We start from the raw sequence: 21,942 nt of genomic DNA, 5'->3' as shown, positions 1-21,942 counted from the left end.
ATAACGACCCTGACCCCCTGCCCTATAGCGACCCCAAACCCCACCCTCACCCTATAGCAACTCCTAACCCTGCCCTCGTCCTATAGCGACCCCGACCCCCCTGCCCTATAGCAGCCCAGATCCCCCTGACCCCATAGCACTCCGACCCCCCCCTTGCCCTACAGCGACCCCAAAGCGCCCCTGCCCTACAGCAAGCCCGACCCCCCCAGCCAGGCGCCGAGAGCAGACGGGGGCCGTTCCATCCTTTATTGGGAGCGGGGCCGGAGGCTGGCGGCTCCCGCCCCGGGGGGCTCGGCCCCATGGTGGCCCCGAGCGACAGAGCAGGCAATAAATAAAGGGGGAAGAGGGGAAAACAACCTCCCACCGTCGCAGCTGGAGGGCGCGGGGAGCCCGCGCCGGCTCCACCACCCTGCGGGACCGGAGACCTGGCCGAGAGGGAGGCAAGCGGGGAGGCACCTTACCAGCCCCCGGGGAGGTCACCCCGAGCCATCGGGGAGAGGAAACGCGATTAAAGTGCCAAATTATTTTGCTAAAAGCCGCCTGCCCCGGCGAGCGAAGGCAGCGAACGAGCCCGGCGGGCTCGGGCGGGCGGCCGGGGGAAAGGCGGCCCCGATTCCTGGGATCGGGAAACGGGAGCCAGGCATCGAGGTGAGGAAGGCGAGGGGCCCGCCGTGGCTTCGCGGAGCCGGGACGTCGACCCCGAAAACGCGGTGCAAACCCGTTCACGCTGGCTCCGGCGCCTCCTTCCCCAGCGAGGGGAAAAGCGGCACGGAGGCGTGCAGATATGAGGCAGTTCCAGTCCCGAAGCCTGGACTTGGTTTAAGGCTGTGAATCCCCCGCTCCCTGCCCCAGTCTTATTCACAGTGTTGAGCAGGGAAGGAGCGGCGGGGCGCAGAGGCGGCGGGGCAACGGCGGCAGGGCTGGCCGCTCCCGGAGGCGCGCGGCGTGGTCGAGAAGAGGCACAGAGCGGAGAGGGAGGCAGCCGTCTCGCTGCGGGAACGGGACGGGACACGCCGAGCTGGCAGAGCGGAGCCGGCTCTGCCCTTCAAGCACCGCCAGGAGGGGAAACCGCAGCCGCGCGATGCAGGTCGCGAGCAGGGAAAGAGCCCAGGGCCGGGCGGGCACGCGGCGGCCTCCGGTCCTCCTGTCCCCGCAGCCCGAGGAACGCGCCGTCCTCCGCTGCCCCGATGGGCGTCTTCCTCCTCCTTCTCCTCCTTCCGGCGGCCCTCCGCGGCAAAGCCCGCCTGGCTCCAAGGACGGAGCAGCTCTTTCCGCAGCAGCCGGGCCCCCACAAACCCCTTTTAGTGTTCGCTCCACAGCCAGAGTCCAGTGTTTCGGAGCCCCGTCAGGGAGGCGTCTCTGCCCCAGCTGCTGCCTGTCCCCGCGGCCTTCACCGTCCGCGGCAGCAACTGGAATATCCTTTTCCTGCACCAAAATCCACCCAGTGACCAGAGAGCTAAAAAACCCAGGCCAGAAGCAACAGGTCCCGCAGCTCAGGAGCAGCAGCTGAAGTCTCGTCTTCCACAGCTGCTTCCGTGAAATTTATGGACAGGGAGAGTGCGAAGGGGGACGCGGCTCTCCGGGCCCAGCGCAGGCCGCGGGAGGCCCGGCGGAGCAGGCAGCGGCAGGCCATCGGGTCCCGGCGCTCCCCAGTTCATCCGTGCAGGCTGTCCCCATCCCAGGGCTCCCGCACGCAGCGTCCCTCCGCCCCAGCGCCCAGGCCCGGCTGCGCTCCTCCCTCCAGCGAGTTTCACAGCATCCCACTCAGCAGACACTGAAGACGGAAGGGGCCTGAGCCCTGTACTTCTCGTGAAAGGCCTTGAGGATGGGGACGAGGTTTTGGAAGGCCGGGCGGAAGGACGCTTCAGCTTCCCAGCAGTTTTTCATCAGGCGGTAGATCTAGAGGAGGAGAAAGAGCTCAGAAGTAGGCTGGGCTCTGAACAAAATAATAGAAGATACCACAACCCTCCTGGCTTAAAAGCCTCCTCTGCCAGCTGAAACGAGCACAGGCTCAGTGCAAGACAGGGCTATTACCCAGATAAACAAGACAATTACAGCAATTTAGTTTGAACCACAGCTCCACTTAAATCCACATTAAAGCCTTCTTCACCTTTCAGGGGTCAGGGTGCAGCCACACGATTTTTCAGAGACGCAAGAGGCAGCTCCATCCCTCACTCCAGGGAGAGCAAACGGACTTTTGGCTGAACATCCCAGGGAAACCCACTGGGCAGAAGAGTCGCATGCACGGGCTGACGCTCGGAGATGGACACGGATCACCAAAAGTCTCCAGCCGTGAGGGGGAAAGGGGGATCCTCACCTCTAGATCGCGAGGAAGCACCGCAGAGGCTCCACCCGCTGTGTTCGGCCCCTCACCCTCTTCCCTGCCACTACGCAGGGCCTTTCATTTTTCTGCCTCCCAGAACACGTTTGTCACTTTGGTGCCCCACTGGAACGGCGTCTTTCCTGAACCGCTGACGGTCCAGCTGGCCGGGGCAGAGGGATGCTTTAGGGCCCGTTGGGTTGGAAGACAATTACGCGGCAGATGGCAAACGGCAGCAGGCGGAGCCAGGGCAGGGATTTACCGCCTCACCTCGCAAGGACAGTCCTTCGGACTCGGCAGCCTCTTCCCTCTGTCCAGCAGCTCAATCAGCCTCAGAACCGTCATCTGCCCCTGAGTCGCCCCAATCATCTCAATGAATTTCTGCGAGAGAGGGGAGGGTCAGGCTCAGCTACCAGCTTCGCAAACACCCATGCTTGCTGCGGTGGGAAGCCACCGGCCCCCACCAGGACTCACCACAGGAGGGCTCTGGCTAGAGTCACAGCGTGTCAGGAGCTCGTAGAGCGTCACCCCGAAGGACCAGACATCGGACGCGTAGTAGAACTTGCACTCCTTGAGGCACTCCATGGCATACCTGCACCGGGACGGCCGGTACAGTCAAGGCAGGGCAGCCACGAGAGCGCACCAGCAAGCCCGAGCCTGGCACATTTATTTGGTCCCCAGTAAACGTCCCACCGGGATCCGTCCTCCCCTTTGCTCACCCCAGACCTCCGCCGCTCCACCCCACACGGTTGCTGCCTCGCGCTGGCAGCAGGGACGCACGGGGGGAGCACAGGCAGACGCAGGCCTGGCTGCGCTCACCAGAAGACAGGGCTGTCTCCGTCCTCGCAGACGCGGTAGTACTCGTGGCCCTCGGGAATGGCCTTGGCCAGGCCGAAGTCTCCAATCTTCACCACGTTCTCGTTCTCCAGCAGCACGTTCCGGGCAGCAAGGTCCCTGTGGATGTAGTGGAGGGAGTGCAGATAGGCCATGCCCTGCAGAGAGGAAGACAGGGGTTAGACCCATTCGGGGGAGAGCAAAGCAGTGCGTCGCACAGAGAAGCCAGGAGTCCCAGCCCTCACTGCTCCTTCCTTTCGATGCTGCCCTGCTGTCGTTCCCTCTTCACAAGGCTTTCCTGACACCCTCTTCACTCTTCGCCCTGCCCCACCACGCTCGACAAGGACTGCGGATGCCTCAGAAGAGGTTAAGCGTTTACCTCACAGATCTGCTGGGCAAAGAGCAGGATATGGGCCAGGCTGACGTTGTGTTTGGGCAAGTAGTCTCGCAGGCTGCCCAGCGGCACGTACTCCATGATCAGCTGCACAATCTTCTCCCCTGGCAGGAAAGCGGGAGGCAAACGACATGTGAGTGGTGGGGCTCTCACAGAGAGGGGGCCACGGTGCAGGGGCATCCCAAACCCCTGTCCTCTCCTGCCAGAAAGAAACTCCGGGTTTTGAGCATCTCTCCAGCAGCAGCCAGCGTCAGGGCGATGGGGATCGCCCCCAGTAGCAGACAAAGCAAGTTTAGGCTCTGCTGTGCGTTCAACCCTGCAGCGCAGAGCATCACCAGCTCTGCAAGAGCTCTCCCTGCAGGGAGAGTGTTAAGGGCACACTCAAACATGCCCCTCTGGGACAGCACTTGGCCAACTCACAGCCCCTGGAGCAGGGCGCAGCCAGCTGAGAGGAGCCACACGGGATGGCGTACACTCCAGGCCACAGCCGCTGTACTGCAGATCCAGCAACGGGGCCACATCCCCCCTTGCAGCAGAGGGACAGCCTTACCCTGCTCGCTGCAGCAGCCCTTGTACTTGACAATGTTCTCGTGGTAGAGCGTCTTGAGGATCTCGATCTCCCTCTTCCAGCTGGCCAGAAGCTGCTGGCTGCAGCCGGACTTGAGAGACTTCACAGCCACCATTTCCCCAGTGCCGTCGTTAGTGGGGTCGTAACAATATAGGCTCACCTTGCCAAAATGGCCCTGGGAGGAAACGGACACAGCCTTTGGGATCCTGCCAAAGGGAGAGCTCCTCTCCAGCCCACTCTCCCCATGCCAGAGCAGCCTCTCTCCCCACGCTTGCTAGGGGCAAACAGACTTCTGAGACAGGGGGAACGTCCTCAGTGAAAACTGCCTGAAAATAAGGACTTGTTGCCCCCTAGTGTAGATGCTGATTTTGGGGAATCGGTGCAGAAATAGCCCAGTTCATCCAGGAGCGATGGGAGCAGATCAATCACGCAGCAATACAAGGCACCGCAGGCTGACAATCCTGCACTAACCTGCTACGAGAACACCCTCCCAACAAGCTCTGAGTCCCCCTGGCCTTCCCAACCTACCCAAAAGGCCTAAATTGCCCTTGGTGTCTTTATCAGCTCTCTGCTCCTTTGGGGATTTATCACACCTCAAGCCACGCTGGCTCCTGCAGGGCCCCTACAGTGGGGGTAAAAGATGCCATTTACCTCCCCCAGCTCTCGGATCTTTTTCAGGTAGCGCTTCTGAAAGACTGTGGGGTCTGACACCGGAAAGTCAGGGTTCACGGAGGTGATGTCTACGAGGTCTGGAAATCAAGGAGATTGAGAGAACAACTAAGGTTGCCCAGCAGCACGGACACTCTGCACATGTGCGCTCTCACCCCTGCGGCTGAGGAGCAGCAACGATGGGATCTTCTTGACCCAGGTCTGCTCTGGCCAAAAGAACATCCGTTCTTGGGTGCAAGGCACCCCTGGGAACAAAAAAGCCCCGAGACAGGACAAAAGGGATCATGTAAACAGGCGTGTGGGCAGGGAGCTAGCTCCATCTGAACCACCAGACTCCAGGAAGGAGAAGTCAAGTAACAGCACAGACAGGAGGGCTGCCATCTGTGTTAACACTTCTCCTCTTCTCAGGGTAGTCTGTCTTCTTAGAAAGGGAGGCAGACTACAGAGAAACTCCTCAGGGAAGGAAAAGGCTCCCCACACCCAAACCAGGTGCCTAGGGCAAAGCTGGGCAGGCTGTGAAGGGCAGGATGGGGCCTTACTGTGCGGCTGGAGCTGGGTGAGGTCCCGGAGGATGGTCCGGAAGGAGGGCCGCTCGCCGGCAGTGTAGTTCAGGCACTGACAGATGAGGGTGGCCAGCTCCTTGCAGGATGGCTCAGGTAGGCGATGCTTCTTCTCGTAGAAGCGCTCTTTCTGAGAGAGGAAAGAAAGGCAGGTCTCAAACACCCTCCACCTGCTGAACCCTCGTTCAGCATGAGACCGAATGAAAACATGAGGCCATGAGACCGAATGAAAACAACATATTCACTGGCTACAGCCCTGCGCTTACTCTAAATCTGCTCCTGTCATTAAACGGACAGGGGCTGGCTTGTCCCAGAAGTAAGAGTCCAGGCAACAGCTCACAGAGGAAGGAGAGGAGACGCAAGTTACCTCCGAAGGAGTGCGCTCCTTGAGCGGGACGTCCGCGTCGAAGCAGATCTCCAGCAGCGTGGTGCCAAAGCTCCACTTGTCAGCTGCAGTGCTGAGGTTTCCCACGTCCTGGACGCACTCTGGAGCAATCCACGGGATCCGGTCCACACGCTCTGGGGGAGAGAGAAGGTGCTGTGAGATGCTGCTGACGGGATAACTGCTGGCACAGGGCACGACCCTACGAACACAGGGAAAAGCTCCCTGTAGGATCGCAGACACTGGGAAGAGGCAGCTGGAAGCCACAGTGCAGCTGTCTCCGACAGCAGGTTTCAGGAGAAGAGCAACAGGCCAAGATCAGCCACTGTTACAGAGCTTGCATGCCTACTTTCAGAGGCACATCCAAAACCTCCTCCTCACCAAAGAATGCCACGTATTGCGAAACTGAAGCTTGAAAGAAAGGCAGAGGATCTATGCCAAAAGAGCTCAGGCATAATCCATGCTATTCATTAACTACCTGGGCTGCAGGAGGTGAAAAAGCACCTGGACTTCTAGCTCAGAAGTTACAGGAGCTGGGAGCAAGCCCAGGCCCAGCCCTGCTCAATTCAAGGAAATGCCCTGCGAGCATCGTCAGACGAGAGAATACCTTCTCGAGAGAGCACAATAAAACTGACTCCCGGATCGCTGAGTTTCACAAAGGGCAGTGACCCATCTTCTAGGCCCTTCCTGGCCAACAAGATGTTCTTTGCACATACATTGCCATGCACCAGGTTTTTGTCCTCCTGTGGAAACAAGGAGAGATGAAGAGCGCCGCTCCTCAGAGAGACCCCACAGATTCCACAGACACCTCGAAACAAGTCAGGTCTATGGGCTGCACAAGAAAAAATGCAGGACTCCTGACTCCAGTTACCCAAGTTTTGGATCCATGTGTCACCTCCGTGTCTCATTATTCCCTTGCACAAAGGGAACCCAGGAGGTAAAAAGGAGCATGAGGATTACCCAGTGTTGGGATGCATGTCCTCACAAGCAGCTACCAAACATTCCTGAGCTGCTGGCCAGAAGCCCAGCGAGCAGGGAGGGCAGTGTTTTGACTCGTGGCTCTTCCCAGCCTGCAGGGCCCCATCTGAAGCTGCAGAGCAGTGTCAGCATTCAGGATTTGAAGTTCACATGTGCTAGCCAGAAAGGGTCAACCCAGTTCCAGAAAAGAGTGAGCAAGGACTGGGTCTTGTGAGGTGCAGGTAGTTATGCTAAAAACACGGACGTCTGCTTGGAGAGCAGAGAAAGTTTGTGACAGATCCTCCCTGCCGTGCTGCCATCCAGACCCAGGGGCACAGCTGGGGACAGTGCTACTGGGCACCACAGTGGACAGGAGCAACAGAGAAGGTGCTTGGAGGTGGCCTCCAGGTGTACCGGCACCAGCTGGTTCCCTGCCAGAAAATGCCCCGCTCCCAGATTTGGCCCATTACCAGGTAGCTCAGGGCACTGGCCAGCTGTTTGGCAACGGTGATTTTCCAGCCCACAGTGACCCGGCCTTTCTCCTTCCGCAGCAACACATCCAGAGGACCATGTTCCACAAACTCTTCCACCATGATATCTGGGAACAGACGGGAGGCGAGGTTCTCAGGCAGCAGCCCAAGAGCCCGGCCCTTGGCACCGCGCAGGAGGACACCAAAAGCATCGCCATTTGGTTAGGAGGGTGCTCTGATCAGAAACGTGCCTGCCGAGCGACAGCGCTGGCAGCGGCCGGCGCAGCCACGAGCTCAGCAGCAAGGGAAAGGCACCACAAAGGTGGCAGTACGAGGCAAGGGGCCAGGCCAGCTGCTGCAGCAGGCGAGGGCAGCTGCAGCTGTCACCAACAAAGGGGGCGAGAGCCTGGTACTCACTCTCGGAGCCTCGCACGCAGACTCCGTGCACGAAAGCCAGGTGGACGTGCGACACTTGGCTCATCAGGCTGGCGGTCTCAAAAAACGCCTACGGAGAGAGGAGTGGGAATGTCACAACGGCAGCTTGTCTCTGCATGGCCGGGGACCTCCCGCGGGCTGCCCGAGGCACAGACAGCAGCTCGGGGGCACTTTAGCCTCCGATCCACCTCCCTTCCCCCAGCCTGGCCCAGGGCCTACACTCACCAGGGCAATGTCTCTGTGGCTGGGGTCCAGGACTTTGAGGACCACGTGCATCTCCCGGCTGTTGTTGTTCTGCTCAGTGGAGAAGTACTCAGCCTCGTCGTCGGCCCCAGTGGTCCCGCACACATTCAGCACCCCATCGTAGATGTTAGTGCGGGTGCCCTGCCCCAGGTGGGCTCGCTGCAGGCACACGAGGAAGGCACACAGATGTCAGACCTGGCACTGTCCTGGGCGGGGTATTTTCAGCCTTGCACACCCAAGCCAACGCTCCCCTCCCTTCTCTCTCTGTCAGCTGTGGCACCTTTGCACACTTCTGTGGATGGCAGGGAAGAAACTGTCTCCTGCCCTGACAGTGCTGCCTCTGCAGGACTCTGCCTCCTCCCCTGGGGGAAGGAAGGAATCAATCCTCCTGCTAAATAAAAGTGCCAAACCAAAGCCAGCAACTGCTCTGTGTGTCCTTGCACCAGCGGTGTCAGGGCCTTGGTAGCATCCTGTGATTGGGATAGCAACTGTTTCCAGCTAACACATTTATGCACACTACTCCTTAAACCCTGCTGCAAGGGAAGGCAGAGCACACAACCTGGGTGATCTCGTTCTTGCGGATCTGGTGGAAGCTGAGCTGGGTCAGGTTGAGGATCTGCTTTGTGCTATCCTTCACCTTCCGTGTGATTAGCAGGTCTGAAATCTCTGCAAGAGAGAACAGAGCTATGCTAGGCCCCAGAAACTGCCAGATGCCCTTGCTCCCCCAGTTCAACAGAGGGGAAAAGAGCCCTTCTTATACCTCCTGGTTTGGGTGGACAACACCTCTTCACAGTGAAGCTCTCATCGCCAGACTTGAGCGTGCAGCCCTTGAGTACGTCCATGAGCTCCCGCAAGGTGGAGAACTCCCGGTCCCACCCCTCCAGCACAAAAGAGCTGCCTTTCTTCTGGATCCGGAACTGCCGGTACTTGAGAGCACCCTGCACCCCAGAGCCCTAGGAAACAGAGAGCAACGTCAGAACAGGCATCACTGCTGTGGCAACAGAAACCACAACACCGACCTGGTCAACACAGGAGGCAGAGCTCTCACCCAGAGCATAACTCGAGCAGAAGGGCAGGACAAGTCCTTTGCAGCTACCTTCTGATCACCCAGGCGGCCGGCAGCTCAGACCAGCTGCAGCCCAGCTCACTCCTAATGAGACGAATGCCTGCTGGAGCTCGCTGCCCCCAGGCACACCACTCTGCCCTGTCTCTGTAATGGCACTCAGCCACACTCGGCAGCTGGAGCCTTTCCCCCTTTCCCTGGAGGTGATCTGCTGTGGGCTGTCAGGCAAGTGAGAGTGAGGAAATGTAACAGCAAACAGGGCACAATACCCCTTGCCAAGGCTGTTGCCCTGCCACCCCACTCCTCCTGCATGGGAGGACACTCTGCTGGCATACGGGGGCTACCGAGGTCAGAAAGAACCTAACCAGCAAACAGGAAAAATTTCAGCTTACAGTATCCCCATCAGGGGAACTCCTTCCAGGTGAGGCCTGGGCAAGGTGTCAGAGGCAGAACCCCAGGGTCTGCTCTGACAGGCTTGTGCCCTGTGTGATACAGTGCACTCGGACTCCCATCTCACCTGCTGGTGGCCCCTTTTCACCACGGACAGAATCATCCTGTTGAAGTCAAGGACGCTCCAGCGGATGATGTACAGCCCCTCCTCGTGCTCCTCCCGTCGCAGCTTGGCAAAGACAAACTCCTCCCTGGAAGCAGGAGGAGAGGAGCAGCTCCAGACAAGCCCCGAGGACACAGCACGTCCCCCTCCTTGATGCTGGCACACCCTCCACCTCCCACCCAGAAGAAACCACTTACTGCATGGGCCCATGGATGCCATTCAAGATGCTCATCACAAGCCGTGGCGGTGCCACTTCGTGACACAAGTAATGACTGGAGTCAGCTGTGAGCCGGAAGTAGCCATCCACAAGCGACACCAAGGACAGTGCGCTTTCGTATGAGGGGAGAACCAGCTCCTGAAGGGAGAGAGGGAACCAGTCCACACGTGAGAAATCACCAGGCTAGGGTGTAAGATAGCAGGGCCCGCCTTGGGCAGCAGCAGGGCCAGCAAGGAAAGCAAGCTCATCACAGCAAAACTCAACTTATTGGCATTAACCTTGGGAAAGATCACTTTTCCTCCCACTGCTCCGCCAGTACCATTTCCTTCCTGTCTCAGGAGTGCAACTACCGGCTCCCACGTGCATTAAGCTGGTCAGCGGGGCAACTCAGTCAGAAAAGGGTTCACTCACCAGGCATTTGTTGTCCTGCCGGTTGATGCTGACTCTGCAGTCCTTGATGACAATGTGAGTGATCTCCCGGAAGTCGCAGAACTGTACCCACTTTGGCTCGTTCCGTTCTACTGGCTGATTCAGCCCCTTGGGCTCTGCTTCTTTGTTTCTGGCCTTCCTCCCAAAATAGCCACGATGGGAGACGTTCTCAATGCTCTACAGAGCCAGAGAGACACAGCATCAGTCCCAGCCCTTCCTACAGCCGGGAAACGGCAGGGATAGACACTAGCTCGTGGTGGCTGCTGGCTAATGTGGGATGAGCTGGAAAAGAACTCAGGATTCCCTGAGCCTTGTCCAGTAATCCATCTACTAAACTGTGCTGCCTCAGCATTGACCCATAGATCCACTCAAGAGTACAAGGTAACAAAAAGAAGCCAGTGTGGGATTTTCCAGACTTGGATGTGAATTGCTCTTCCTGCTCCATGGCAGGAAATCTGAGCACCAACCTACCTCAACAGGCACGGGCCGCCACTGGATACCATTCGCGCCAGTGACAAGGACTTCATGGGTGGCAGGCCGGTCCTTGGGGAGCAGCGTGTGCCCATGCTCCAGCGGTGGATGTCCTCCGTTGATGTACAGCTGCACCTTCTCCCCCTCAGAGGAGGTCTCCAAGGAGAGCACAGAGAAGAGCTCACTCCCGAAGCGGGGTGCCAGGTGCTCCAAGGTGGCCAGGTACTTGTACATGATGTCCTGCTCTGTCAGCTTTCCAGTACTGACTGTGTGCCGCTGGAAGCGCTGCACAAACTTCTTGAAGACGTTCTTCATGCGGAACTTGGTCAGGTAGTTGTTCTGCTGGATCTGGCGGTAGAAGGAACGCGGGATGCAGTCCTTGAAGCTGCGGAAGGGAGGAACAACTGGTTAGGAAAATCTCAGTCACCCATAGCAGAGTTGCACAGCCTGGGTCTTCAGCACAACGGCCATAGCCAATCTCTGTGTCACCTAAAGTAGCCCAAAACACCTTCTTATTGCTCATGCTCCAGTTTCACAAAGAGGACAGAGAGAAACAAGGGTGAGAGACCTGGGCAGACAGCAAGTCAGACCACAGATATGCAGACAGGTTTACAAGGCAAGTCAAGCCACGCCAAATTAGAAGTGCCCCAGCCACCACCTCACACACACAGCTCCGATGCCAAACTCCCTCCCTGAGACGAAAGCAGAATGGGCTGTACGCTCCCAGATGCATGTTCCATCCACGGGTTGCACACCAGCCATGTTAGCAATCCCAAATGTTGACTGTGCCTTCTAACATCTACTTGGCCTCCTCTGTGGTCAGGCCATTCCCTCCACCACACAACTGGCTGAAAAGAGGAAGCATTAGGACACAAACCCATGCAGGCTGCCATCTCCTCACTCCTTAGAGTAGCTGCACTGTCTCTTGCTGCCCTCTTGCAGCAGCCTGCTAGCAGAGCAGAAGAAACCCTTCAGACAACCACAGAGCAGAAAGCCCCCAGCCTGAGACTTCAAAGCCAGGCAGTCACCTGTATTTTCTGGCCACTTCCTCGAGGGAGATGCCTTTTTTGATGGCAATGTGAGAGAGGTGAAGCACAGCCATGCCTAAGCTTTCATTCTTGAACCTTTGGATCTCCTGTTCAGTCTGGAGGTCTTTCAAAGATGCAACATCATTGATGAATTCAAATTTCCCCTACCAAAAAGAGAGAGAGTTAAACAAAGGGGGGAAAAAACCCTGAACAAACTTCAGGTGCTTCCCCCTCCCCCTCGAGGTGCAATGGAAACCCCCCATTCCAGCTCCCAGCCTCCTAGGGAGGCCTCAAGCAGAACAAAAGCTTTGAGGCCTCGGCAAACCTACAGCTGTGTTTGTCTTTTAAACAAGGCATTCATAGTAGGGCAAACAGACCCTGAACAAAGGGCTGATCAGAATCTGGCCCTTGAGCTGGATGACCCTGAGGCTCTCTCCCGAGCCAAGACAGTTGCTGTCTGAGATCCCAGGTTTTCACATCTCCAGGGGTGACCAGCTTTTGGCCAACCCAGCATCCCAGGCCCGGATGCTACCTGCTCAAACAGATACTCGAAGGACGACTTGTCAAGCAAGGCCCCCCCTTGCGACTTCTCATCTGGGGAGTCACTCTGCCGGGGCACGTTGCGATAAACCGCCGGCTCCTTGTCATTCATTCCATGCCAGTTCCGAAAGTAGTACCTGCAGAGGGAGGTAAGCAGAGAAGGCCACCCTCTCTCATGCTGCTGGATGCAGAAGAGCTGTCGCCTGCCCCTGCTCTCACTCACAGACACACGACCTGTCGAATCCCAGCCCAGCAGCACTCTGTTGGCTGGGTCACGTTCCCAGTTCAAGGTGGTTGGTTTGTTAAGGCCAAGCCACGTGATCAAAGGTTCCTTAAACCCCAGCTGCTGACATGAGAACCAGATACGTCCTCAACACGTGATCTGAGCACAAAGCAAAGATTCAGACACCAAAGATTCAGAAGGGGTGCCTCCTTCCCTTCTTGCTATCAAATCCCTCTTTTAAGCCATTCTCCAGCTTTTCCATGACCTGACTCAGAGTTTACGAACGGCTGGGGTTAGCTGTGCTGCCAAGCACACCCAAGGGCCCAGAAGATGCTAACTGGCAGAACCAGAACGCTAGTTTACTCTAGTTGCAACTGATCCAAACCTACAGGCATCCCCACAGCAGCAGGGCTCCCTATGAAACTTCTCAGAGATCCTCTGCGAGCAGTTTAGCAGCCTGTCCTGACCCAGTTTGTTCCAAGCTGAGTTTCCTCCTGCTGAACCCCAGCAGCTTGTACCACTGCAGGGCACCCCTTGGAGAAACGCTTATAAGAACAACTTAGGCGACGACTGTTCCTCAAAACGCCATACACCTGCACCTAGGCGTCAGCATGAAGAGAGTTCTCTGGCCAGAGCACGTTTCCGCTCCCGCTGTTTGCATGCTCCCCTCAACCCCGAAAGCCACATCGCCGTCTGCGGTAACGCACACGTGGCTATTTCAGTGCTGGTACGCAGAACACTTCCTGCAGCCACATCAGGCAGCGGCTGCCTGCAGGCATCTGTGCCAGCTGAGTTTGGGCACACAAATGATGCAGCCACACCAAGCTGTGCACGGGAAGGAGGTGAATGCAGCTTTATAGCGACAAACACAAGCCATTCTTTTTCCAGACTGACAGCACGTTACAAAACTAGAGCATAACAGGAGGGGAAAATCCTTCCCTAACTCTTAAAGATAAGAAATTCTGACTTCATGAGGAATGAGCAGGCTGCATCGAAACAGCGAGTCCTCAAAATCAGAGCTGAAAGGACTTTCTGGAGCAGAAAGTCAGAGCCCAGAGTACTATGCCTTATCTGCAGCCAGAGCACTACAGGTCATGGATTTCTACTCCTTCAGTGCAGAAATAGTGGCTGATAGAGATCGGGGTGCTAGCCACCGGGATTCAAAGGCATGGTTTCTCCATGCTCTCTCTGAATACGGGCAGGTTTGTTGCACACTAGGAAGCATGGATGTCACCATGCTCCCAGCCACCGCTCCAGCGCTCTTCAGACAGCGCTCAGACACCACAGCAATGCACATGACGCAAGAGGTACTCTGGGCACAGCAGACTCGCAGCAGGCCAGCAGAGCACCCCAGAGACCGTTTTCTGATGCATCGGTTCTGTTCCTAGAGAGCACGATGGATGTCCCTCATGCAATGGGTAGCTGCAGAGAGAGGCCTCTGCTCAGCATTCTGCTTTCTAGCAGGAGCCCTTCGGTCCCTCAGGAGGAAGAAGGTATATAGGAAGTTGTATAAAACAAGGCAGGCACAAGCTAATGAATCCCCAGGCCATGTTTTCTGCTTTTCCCTAGCTACATTTTATTTTTACCTGTGCTATGACTCAGACACCATGAAAAAAGTGAGCCTGAAAAAGTTCTCCTAATATGATGGCCAGTGGCAACATTTTAGGAGAAAACATTGCACCGTACCGCAGTAGGACTAGTATCCCCCTCATCCCCATGGAACCTGAGCGTTTTGCAAAGATGCAAGAAGTGTGGAAAACGGCCTGCTGGTTAGAGTCACATGCCAGCCTTCCTCTTCCCCAAAACCCAGACTGCAGTACCGCATCCCCACCCCAAGTAAACTGCGTGGCACTTGGCCTGTTCTCCCCTTGGGCGTTTGCTGGTGGTCTCGAAACACTTTGGAGGCAATGTCCTGCGCAGAGACCGAGCTGAGAGTGGGGAACACAGACTGGGACAGAAGGCGGAATTGCAGGTCAAAAGACGGAGGACTATCAGGAACAGGGAAAGGAAGTTTTCCATAGCTCACCTCTCACTCAGCACGACAGGCGTGAACTCCAAACATTTCCAGTTCCTCGTTTAATCCTTCAGATAGTCTGATTTAGACAAGCCCTGCTGAGTTCCTCACTTCCCAAAGGAGTTGGTCAGTTCCCTGATCCCACGCCCGCCTTAGTACATGTTTCTAGGCAATTCTTTCAGCTGCCTATGCTACAAGTAACCCAGGAATAGAAAAGCAAGTCATATTTTCAGTGCAGCCTTATTAAACTACTGGGTGCATTGTTCCACAGCAAAAGTAGTTCGGCTGCTCCATAAGACTTATCTCCACTAAGAAGGTCAGCAAACAGCGGTAGAGGAATGAGCAGAGGTAACTACGCTCACCTCATGCGGAAGAGCAGGCTCAGGCTGGTGTCTTTGCTGACTTTGAACATGTGGTTGGGTGGGAGCCAGATTCTGCTCTGGATATCATAGAGCGCAAAGAGGCTGTAGCACAGTGGTGTGATGCCTGCAAAGAAAAGACGACTCCTATGAGGTGCCAAGGAAGTACATTTTCAGATGCAGTCAAGCTTGTGAAGATTCTCAGCTGATGAAAAAAAATCTCTCTTTTCACCGCCTTCCTCCCAGTCACCAGATTTTGCTGGCAGCACAACCCTGTCCATGCTCCCAACAGCAGGGATAGTAACCCACACCTCATGTTCAGAGGCTGAGGCTTCCTTCTCATCATTAGCTTCCGAACACTGCTTTGCTGCTCACAAATGTCAGAGCAGGATAGTCTTTAAAAGTGCCATTTAAAAAGAGACATGTATCTGCTGTCCTTCCGGCAAGCTCGGGCAAAGCCAGCTGGCCAGAGAAGCTTCAGCAGTTTTTATTCCAAATAAACCAACGCACAGAGTTGCTTATACTGCAGCAGGGGGAGGGGAAGGAGAATTAAGTAAAACCCATGGGGAATATGAACTGAGACTGATTTGCCAATTAGACTTTAGAAAAGAGCTAAAGCCTTTTCCAGTGAATCCGAGATTAAAAAGGACATCAGCTGCCCTTAATTCATCAAGCCAACATGACTGTAAAATATCCCTCTCGGACCCAGAGCTAGGCCAGAACCAAGGCACAGGTGCCCTACCCCCCTCCTCCCCCAGGATGTTTGCAGCTTGCCAGGAGAAGTCCATGGAGAGGGAGGCAGAGCGCTCATTAAATGAGGATGCTGATGAGTCAGAGGTGAAGTAATTGCTCTTCAACTAGTCATGCTCCAATAACTCAGAGACCCATTGGCCTGAGCCTCAGGGGAAGAGGCATCCTACCCCACTTCTCAGGAACTCCAGAGCAAACAGGGAAGCTGATATCTAGATTTTGACGCAAGGATTGTTAACAGCGAGTTACCAAGAAGTCGCTTTTTAAAAGCAAAATAAAACCTCAGATTTATTGGAAAAAAAGTGGTCTAGAAGGTTTCAGCGATTGAAAAGGCAGTCGAAATTCAGTTCTGGGGCAAAACCCGAGGTTCTTTCCTGCTGGCTGGTAGGGGCCAGCTCTAAAGGAGAGGCTGTTTGGGTGCAGATGTTCATCTCTCTAGTCTCAGAGCAGAGGACCTGACTGATTTGGGAACCCACTTCCATCCCTGCGGAGCAGACCTGCTTTCCGGCCCCAGGCAGGCAGCGCTAATGAAACCTGCGTAGCGCTGCCCGCTCTGCGCTCGCAGACAGCCTCGGCGGGACCGGGCCTCAGGCCCAGCACACGTCCGGCACTCACCAATCTTCCGCGCGATATCGATGCAGATTTCTTCCGCGCTCAGCGTGCCCTGCGCGTAGGTCTGGCACCGCTCCTGCTCCTCCTCGCCGCTCCAGTGCAGGCACACCTTCAGGCCCCCACCCGCCGAGAAGCAGCAGCCCTCTGCGTCCGACTCGCTGTGCTTCACGGCGCAGTGGCACAGAGACATGTTGACGGCCCCCGAAGATCCCCCAGCTGGAAAGTAAGAGAAGCAGAGAGAAAAATAACTAGAGCTACGAGGGCAGGAAGCACCGCGCTGCCACCTCCTCGCCAGCTGTATGACAGGGCACCCTCCACCCCGCTGTGACTGCAGGGCTCTGCTCGGTGGAGGCACATGGGGCTACAAACCTCGCTGTCAGATGAAGCATAACTTGGTCTCAGTCTTCAAACGCTCTGCACGGCAGCGCACACCGTGTGATCCAGGCCAAGGCTGAGGTGGGAGATGTTTTCACCTGCACAGGGAAGCGATTTGTCTGAGACACAGAGCAATCAGCAACAGAACCGGGGGAAGACGAGACCCCTTCGTGCGGAGTTCTGGCTGCCGGATTCCTCCGCGCCGACGCCAGCCCCGCAGCGGCGGACGGGTCCGGGAGCCTGGCTCCAGCTCCTCCTTGCTTCCCCACACCACAAACACCACTCCCACCCCATTAGCTCAACCGACAGCCCCTTGCTCTGCCCCCAGCGCTTCTCCCTCAGGGAGCCAGCTGCAGTGCAGGCTGTAGAAGCAAGGGCAAAATTTGGAGCTTATTCCTCATCAAACATGCAGCCAAGTGTCTTTTTCTTTGCTGACTAAAGACACATAGACCTCAATGCACAGCTCTCCACTTCCTCTGATAGTGATAAACACCCTAGTCAGCAGAGAACTCCCACAGGGGGTAGCCAGAACTCTGTTATACCCTCCCTCGCTGCTTAACGCTCACAGCAAGCTTACAAGCTCCTACCTACCGCACAGCCAGGCAGAGGGCTCATCTTTTAAACAGACACAGAGCAGAGGGGAGTTCTGCAGAGACATGAGAAATCCTGCAGACGCTGCCTCCCCCGAGAGCACGGCCAGCTCCCATAGCAGTTCTGCAGCATCATATCAACACCGAACACTGCAGCATGAAGGTTCATAGCCTTATCTCCTGCTGGGCAGGCAGAGGAGGTGGGTTCAGCCCATGAAGCCTCACACATCTCTCCTGTGACACAGCACAGACACAAAGCACAACCACGAAACAGGTTGCAGCTCTGAGGGCTTAGGGCTCCAAAGCGTCTACCGCTGCCCATTGCCGTGCCGAAAGAGGCCGAACTGCTTCTGAAGCCCGCTTGGCCTGTGGAACTGCAGCTGAGCTGGGACGCTCAGGGGTTGTGCCCACGTACACTTGTTTGGGGCACTGTGCAACCAGCACTGCTGGAGGCAGGAGCAAACAACCCTGCAGAGCAAACCCCAACACTTGCAAGAGAAGAAAGCTTTATGCCTTCTGAGGCATTAAGCCTATCCGCCCCCGTCTTGCAGGCTATCTCCCCATTTCTCTGTTATCGGCTGCAACAGGGTTCCCCCCACCCTACACACGCTGCACAAATCAGGTAGACAAAAAAGCAGGCCTGGCTCAGAAGAGCCCCTCATTTGGGTGTCCACACGCCTAGCAGGAAGCTCTCGAGCTTTCCCGATTGCCTCAGCAGGGGTAGGTGGTGAAAGTAAATACTTGACTCTGCTCTGGGCAGCGTGCAATCTGGGCGATGTTTACTCTGGCTTGGCGAGGAAGAAGAGAGGAGAAGGTACCAAGAGGAGCAATTTTCTAGGAATTTCTCACATGTGTGCAACCGTAGCCAGGGGAACCTGCTGAAGGGAGGGAGGTCCTTGCTGCGCCTTGCCCAGCTGCTTAAGGAAAGTGCCTCTCCAGATCCTCTCAAAGCAAAGCATGTGACAGAATTACTTCAACTTCCGGCCACAGGCACAGAAAGATCCCGAAGCCAATCCTTGGCAAATTTCCCCCATCCCTCCTCATGAGGCAAATAGAATCCGAAACAGACGGCGGTTCCTCCTCTCCAGCGCCCCGCTTCCTCATTTCTAGAAACCGAGCAGCCACAGGGCTGGCTTCCCCACCTCGGCCCAGCCTCGGGATCGCAGCTGGAGAAGCCAGCAACCCTCCTCTGTCACAGAGAGCGCCCGTGCCACAAGCACCTCTGTACTCTAGAGCAAATCAGCAGGAGCCGCAGGCGCTCAGCACCTCCGGGCAAAAGTTACAGGAAGCTTTAAAAGGCCTTTTTTTGCATCCGAACTTGCTGTCAACGGCAGCAAAGGGAGCGGTCCACCGATATCGGTTCTAGGGAGCAGGCGCTTGGAGGGTTTTCTCTAGCCTTTGAGTTGCCACATCAGCAGCTGACACAGATACAGAGAAGGCTCAGAAGATTTCGGGGCCCAGGGCATGAGCGCTGTGCACTGCAGATGAAGGCAGACAATACTTACAAAGCAGTTTGAATCTCCCCAAGCTACAGGTTGCCAAACAAAAGACCGATCCTCCCCCCATCCTCTCCCGCTAAGGAGAAGCCTGGAGGGATCCTCGCACAGCAGGAGATGCAACCTTCCTCCTGCGAGATCAGCTGCCTTTTGTAAGGGGGCAAGCGCTGATGCTGCAGGGCATGAACCTTCCTGCTCTCGCCCCCGAGCTTGGCTGCCTGAAGGCTCCGTCCTCCACAGTTGTGGTTTCTGTCATCCATGCAAAGCCCTGGGAATTTCAGGCTCAAAGCACAGGCCCGGGGGTAGAGGCAAGCCTGTTACCAGCCATATTTTGCAACCCCAGCACAGCTGTGCTATTGAAAGATGTGGTTTGTAGAGATTTAAGCCCATCTGCACTGGAGAGCTGCAACCATTCAGTTAGGCCAAGGACCTTGTCCCAGGGTCAACAGCTCAAGGCAAGCGGGAACTCGGTTCATGTTGCAGAGGGAAGGGCAAGGGCTGGATACGAACTACGAGCCGCTCGCTCTGCTCCGACTGGGGTTTTCCTTATACTTCAGAGCATCCTTTCAAAACCTGCGTCTCACTAGCATCTGGAAATCGCACAGGTTCAATTTTTAAACAGATCTCATTAAACCAGTGCAAACCAGAGCAACTTATTTCCGTTTATGAGGAGCCTGTTTTAACATGAGTAACTCCTCACGACTGAAAGCAAGCTGGGTTTGATCCCAAGCAGGAGCGCTGTCTCTCTTGCTGTTTACATCACCTGAAATGGATTTCAGGCTGCTTCGGGTTCAGCTAAAGACATTTCTTTCCACACAGACAAGCTTCAGCCCCTCAAGCCTCTGGTTGTGTCCCTGTTCTAATAACGGTTGCCTCAGGACTGGCTTTTGCAGCACCACGGAGGGAAAAAACGGCCTTAGCAGATGCCAAAGGGTTTCACTCCGCTCTCAAAACACTGCGCCCATCCACGCCACAGCAAACATACTCATTCTGAACCTTCATCCCGAGTAACAGCCATATCATCTCCCCAGGGGCCGTTGCCCTCTCGTTTCTGCCTGGCACAGGTTTCGCTCTGCAGTCAGCTGTTGACTCATAGTTTCGCAGATCATAAGGCCAGTGGGGACCATTTAGTCTGTGGTCACCTAGTATGACCTCAACCTACCGTTTAAGCTGTCAGCCCCAAGAACAACAGGCCCCAAGCCACAGCCCGTGACAACACCTCATCCAAGGGACCTTCCATCGTAAGTTGCAACCACAAGAAATTGAGAGAGTTAAAACTGAGGTCGGCAGCAAGAACAAAACAGCACTGGCCACAGCTTGCTCCCTAGCCCAGTATTTCTAACCAAAGACTGGAAGCTACAACATATATTTTCTGCGCGTTCCTGGCGCTGCAACGCAGAAAGCGGCCCAGACACCAGCACCGTCCCCTCCAGGGAAACCGGAGGAGCCCCCGAGACGCTGCGGCCGCAGCAGCCTTTGGTCGCGCAGCTGCCTGCAGGTCAGAACAGCCGCTCGGCAGCGCAACCGCGAACCAAAGTCCAGCGCTTCCGTGCGTCACCTGGCAAAGGGAAAACACTCGCTCGCCGGGACACCAGGGAGCACCGGTGCCCACGCGAAGGCCGCAGCTTCGGAGCGGCAGGACCGCGAGCGGGGAGCAGCCGGAGCGGGGCTGGCACCGTCCCGCTGCCCCCGTCGTGTCACCCCACGGCCCTTCCCGCCGGCTCCTGCCCCCTTCTCTGGGGCCGCCCGGACCAGCCCTGCTCTGCCCCACACGCCCGTGCCCCCACGTTACCCCCCTGCCCTGGAGCAACCCATCCTTCACCCCACGCACCTGAAGAGGACCTCTGGCCAAGAGCCCCCTGACCCCAGAGAGCCCCCACGGCCCACACAGCCTGACCCCTTGCAGCTCCCACCCTAGACAGCCTCTCACCCCACAGCCCCTGGCCCCCACCCCGCGGTCCCCATACCCCACAGCCCTCTAGGCCCACATATCCTGACCCCCCCAGCCCACATTTCACAGCCCCACCACCCCACAGCCTCCCAGCCCCACACATCCCGACCCACAGACAAACCCTGTAGCCCTCTTAGCCCACACATCCTGACCCCTCCCTACCTTATAGCCCCCAACCCCACGTATCCTGCCCCACAGGCAAACCCCACAGCTCTCTATGCCCACAAATCCTGACCCTTCCATACCTCATAGCCCCCCACAGCTGCCTAGCCCCATACCCTGACCCACATACACACCCTAAAGACCCCTAGACCCCCAGACCCTCACCCCCACAAACACTTCACAGTCTCCTAGCCTCACATATCCTGCTCCCCCAGCCCCCTAACCCCACATAACTTGACCCACACACCCCCCACAGCCCCCTAGCCCCACATACCCTGACCCACACATGCCCCACAGCCCCTTAACCCCACACACACTGACCCACACACCCCCCACGGCCCCCTAACCCCACACATCCTGACCCACTCACACCCCATGGCCTAACACCACACACCTCCCCCATGGTCCCCTAGCCCCACATACCCACACCCCATGGCCCCCTAGCCCCACACACCTCACCCCCACAGCCACCCAGCCCTACATAACTCGACCCACACACCCCCCCCACGGCCCCCTAACCCCATACACCCCGACTTATACATATGCCCCACAGCCCCTTAGCACCACCTACCCCGACCCACACACACCCCACAGCCCCCTAACACCACACACCCCGACCCCACGGCCCCACAGCCCCCTAACACCACACACCCTGACCCACACACGCCCCGACCCCAAGGCCCACTAGCCCCACACACCCCGACCCATACACACCCCACGGCCCCCTAACACCACACACACACCCCCACGGCCCCACAGCCCCCTAACACCACACACCCCGCCCTACACACCCCCCACGGCCCCCTAACACCACACACCCCGCCCCACGGCCCCCTAACACCACATATCCTGACCCCCACACACCCCACAGCCCCCTAACACCACATACCCTGACCCACACACCCCCCCACGGCCCCCTAACACCCCGACCCCACGGCCCCACGTACCCCGCCCCCCCGAACCGGGCGGCCCGGCCCCACCGACACGTACCGGGCCCCGCACCCCCGCCGGCCCGGCCGCCGCTCCAGCTCCCTCCGCCCCGCAGAGACGCCGCCTCCCATTGGGCCCGAGAGACGAGCGCGGCCATTGGCCCGCCCGCGCCCCGCGGCCACGCCCACACCCCCTTCGCCCCATGGGCGGGGCGGGGGGGAGCGCAGCCCCGCCCGGGGAAGGACCGACGGCGGCGCTCATTGGCTGCGGGGCGGGGCCGCAGCTGGAGGGCGGGGCCGCAGCTGGAGGGCGGGGCCGCAGCTGGAGGGCGGGGCCGGACACAGAGC

General features: G+C 57.3%; 1 protein-coding gene across 2 annotated transcripts; it reads right to left on the bottom strand.

The window, feature by feature from the left end:
• Positions 1–232: 232 nt before the first annotated feature.
• Positions 233–21,736, bottom strand: TYK2 (tyrosine kinase 2). Of its 2 annotated transcripts, none has more exons than XM_068922870.1 (25): positions 21,656–21,736; positions 16,461–16,564; positions 16,095–16,307; positions 14,733–14,856; positions 12,126–12,270; positions 11,594–11,757; positions 10,566–10,950; positions 10,077–10,271; positions 9,646–9,803; positions 9,413–9,536; positions 8,593–8,785; positions 8,392–8,498; positions 7,815–7,991; positions 7,572–7,659; positions 7,155–7,282; positions 6,335–6,470; positions 5,713–5,864; positions 5,325–5,475; positions 4,768–4,865; positions 4,099–4,291; positions 3,534–3,652; positions 3,140–3,312; positions 2,795–2,912; positions 2,591–2,701; positions 233–1,899 (listed from the first exon to the last, which is right to left on the bottom strand). In XM_068922870.1, the coding sequence occupies exons 3-25, from the start codon at positions 16,279–16,281 to the stop codon at positions 1,765–1,767; spliced, it is 3,561 nt and encodes a 1,186-aa protein (XP_068778971.1). In that variant the 5' UTR covers positions 16,282–16,307; positions 16,461–16,564; positions 21,656–21,736; the 3' UTR covers positions 233–1,764. The 2 variants fall into 2 exon arrangements, with proteins under 2 accessions (XP_068778971.1, XP_009668573.1); XM_009670278.2 differs by lacking the exon at positions 21,656–21,736 and adding an exon at positions 17,058–17,127.
• Positions 21,737–21,942: the final 206 nt, after the last annotated feature.

This window comes from Struthio camelus, chromosome 31 (assembly GCF_040807025.1).
Source record: "Struthio camelus isolate bStrCam1 chromosome 31, bStrCam1.hap1, whole genome shotgun sequence".
Classification (NCBI taxonomy): Eukaryota; Metazoa; Chordata; class Aves; order Struthioniformes; family Struthionidae; genus Struthio; species Struthio camelus.
The sequence above is the reverse complement of the archived record's forward strand: the minus strand, read 5'-3'. Positions and strand labels throughout refer to the sequence as shown.

Coding starts and splice junctions, on each gene's coding strand:
- TYK2 (XM_068922870.1), bottom strand. CDS start 16,281: ATGTCTCTGTGCCACTGCGCCGTGAAGCACAGCGAGTCGGACGCAGAG. Junction 5,865..6,334: donor TATTGTGCTCTCTCGAGAAG/GTATTCTCTCGT, acceptor TCTCTCCCCCAG/AGCGTGTGGACCGGATCCCG. Junction 4,292..4,767: donor AGATCCGAGAGCTGGGGGAG/GTAAATGGCATC, acceptor GTTTCCTCCCAG/GGCCATTTTGGCAAGGTGAG.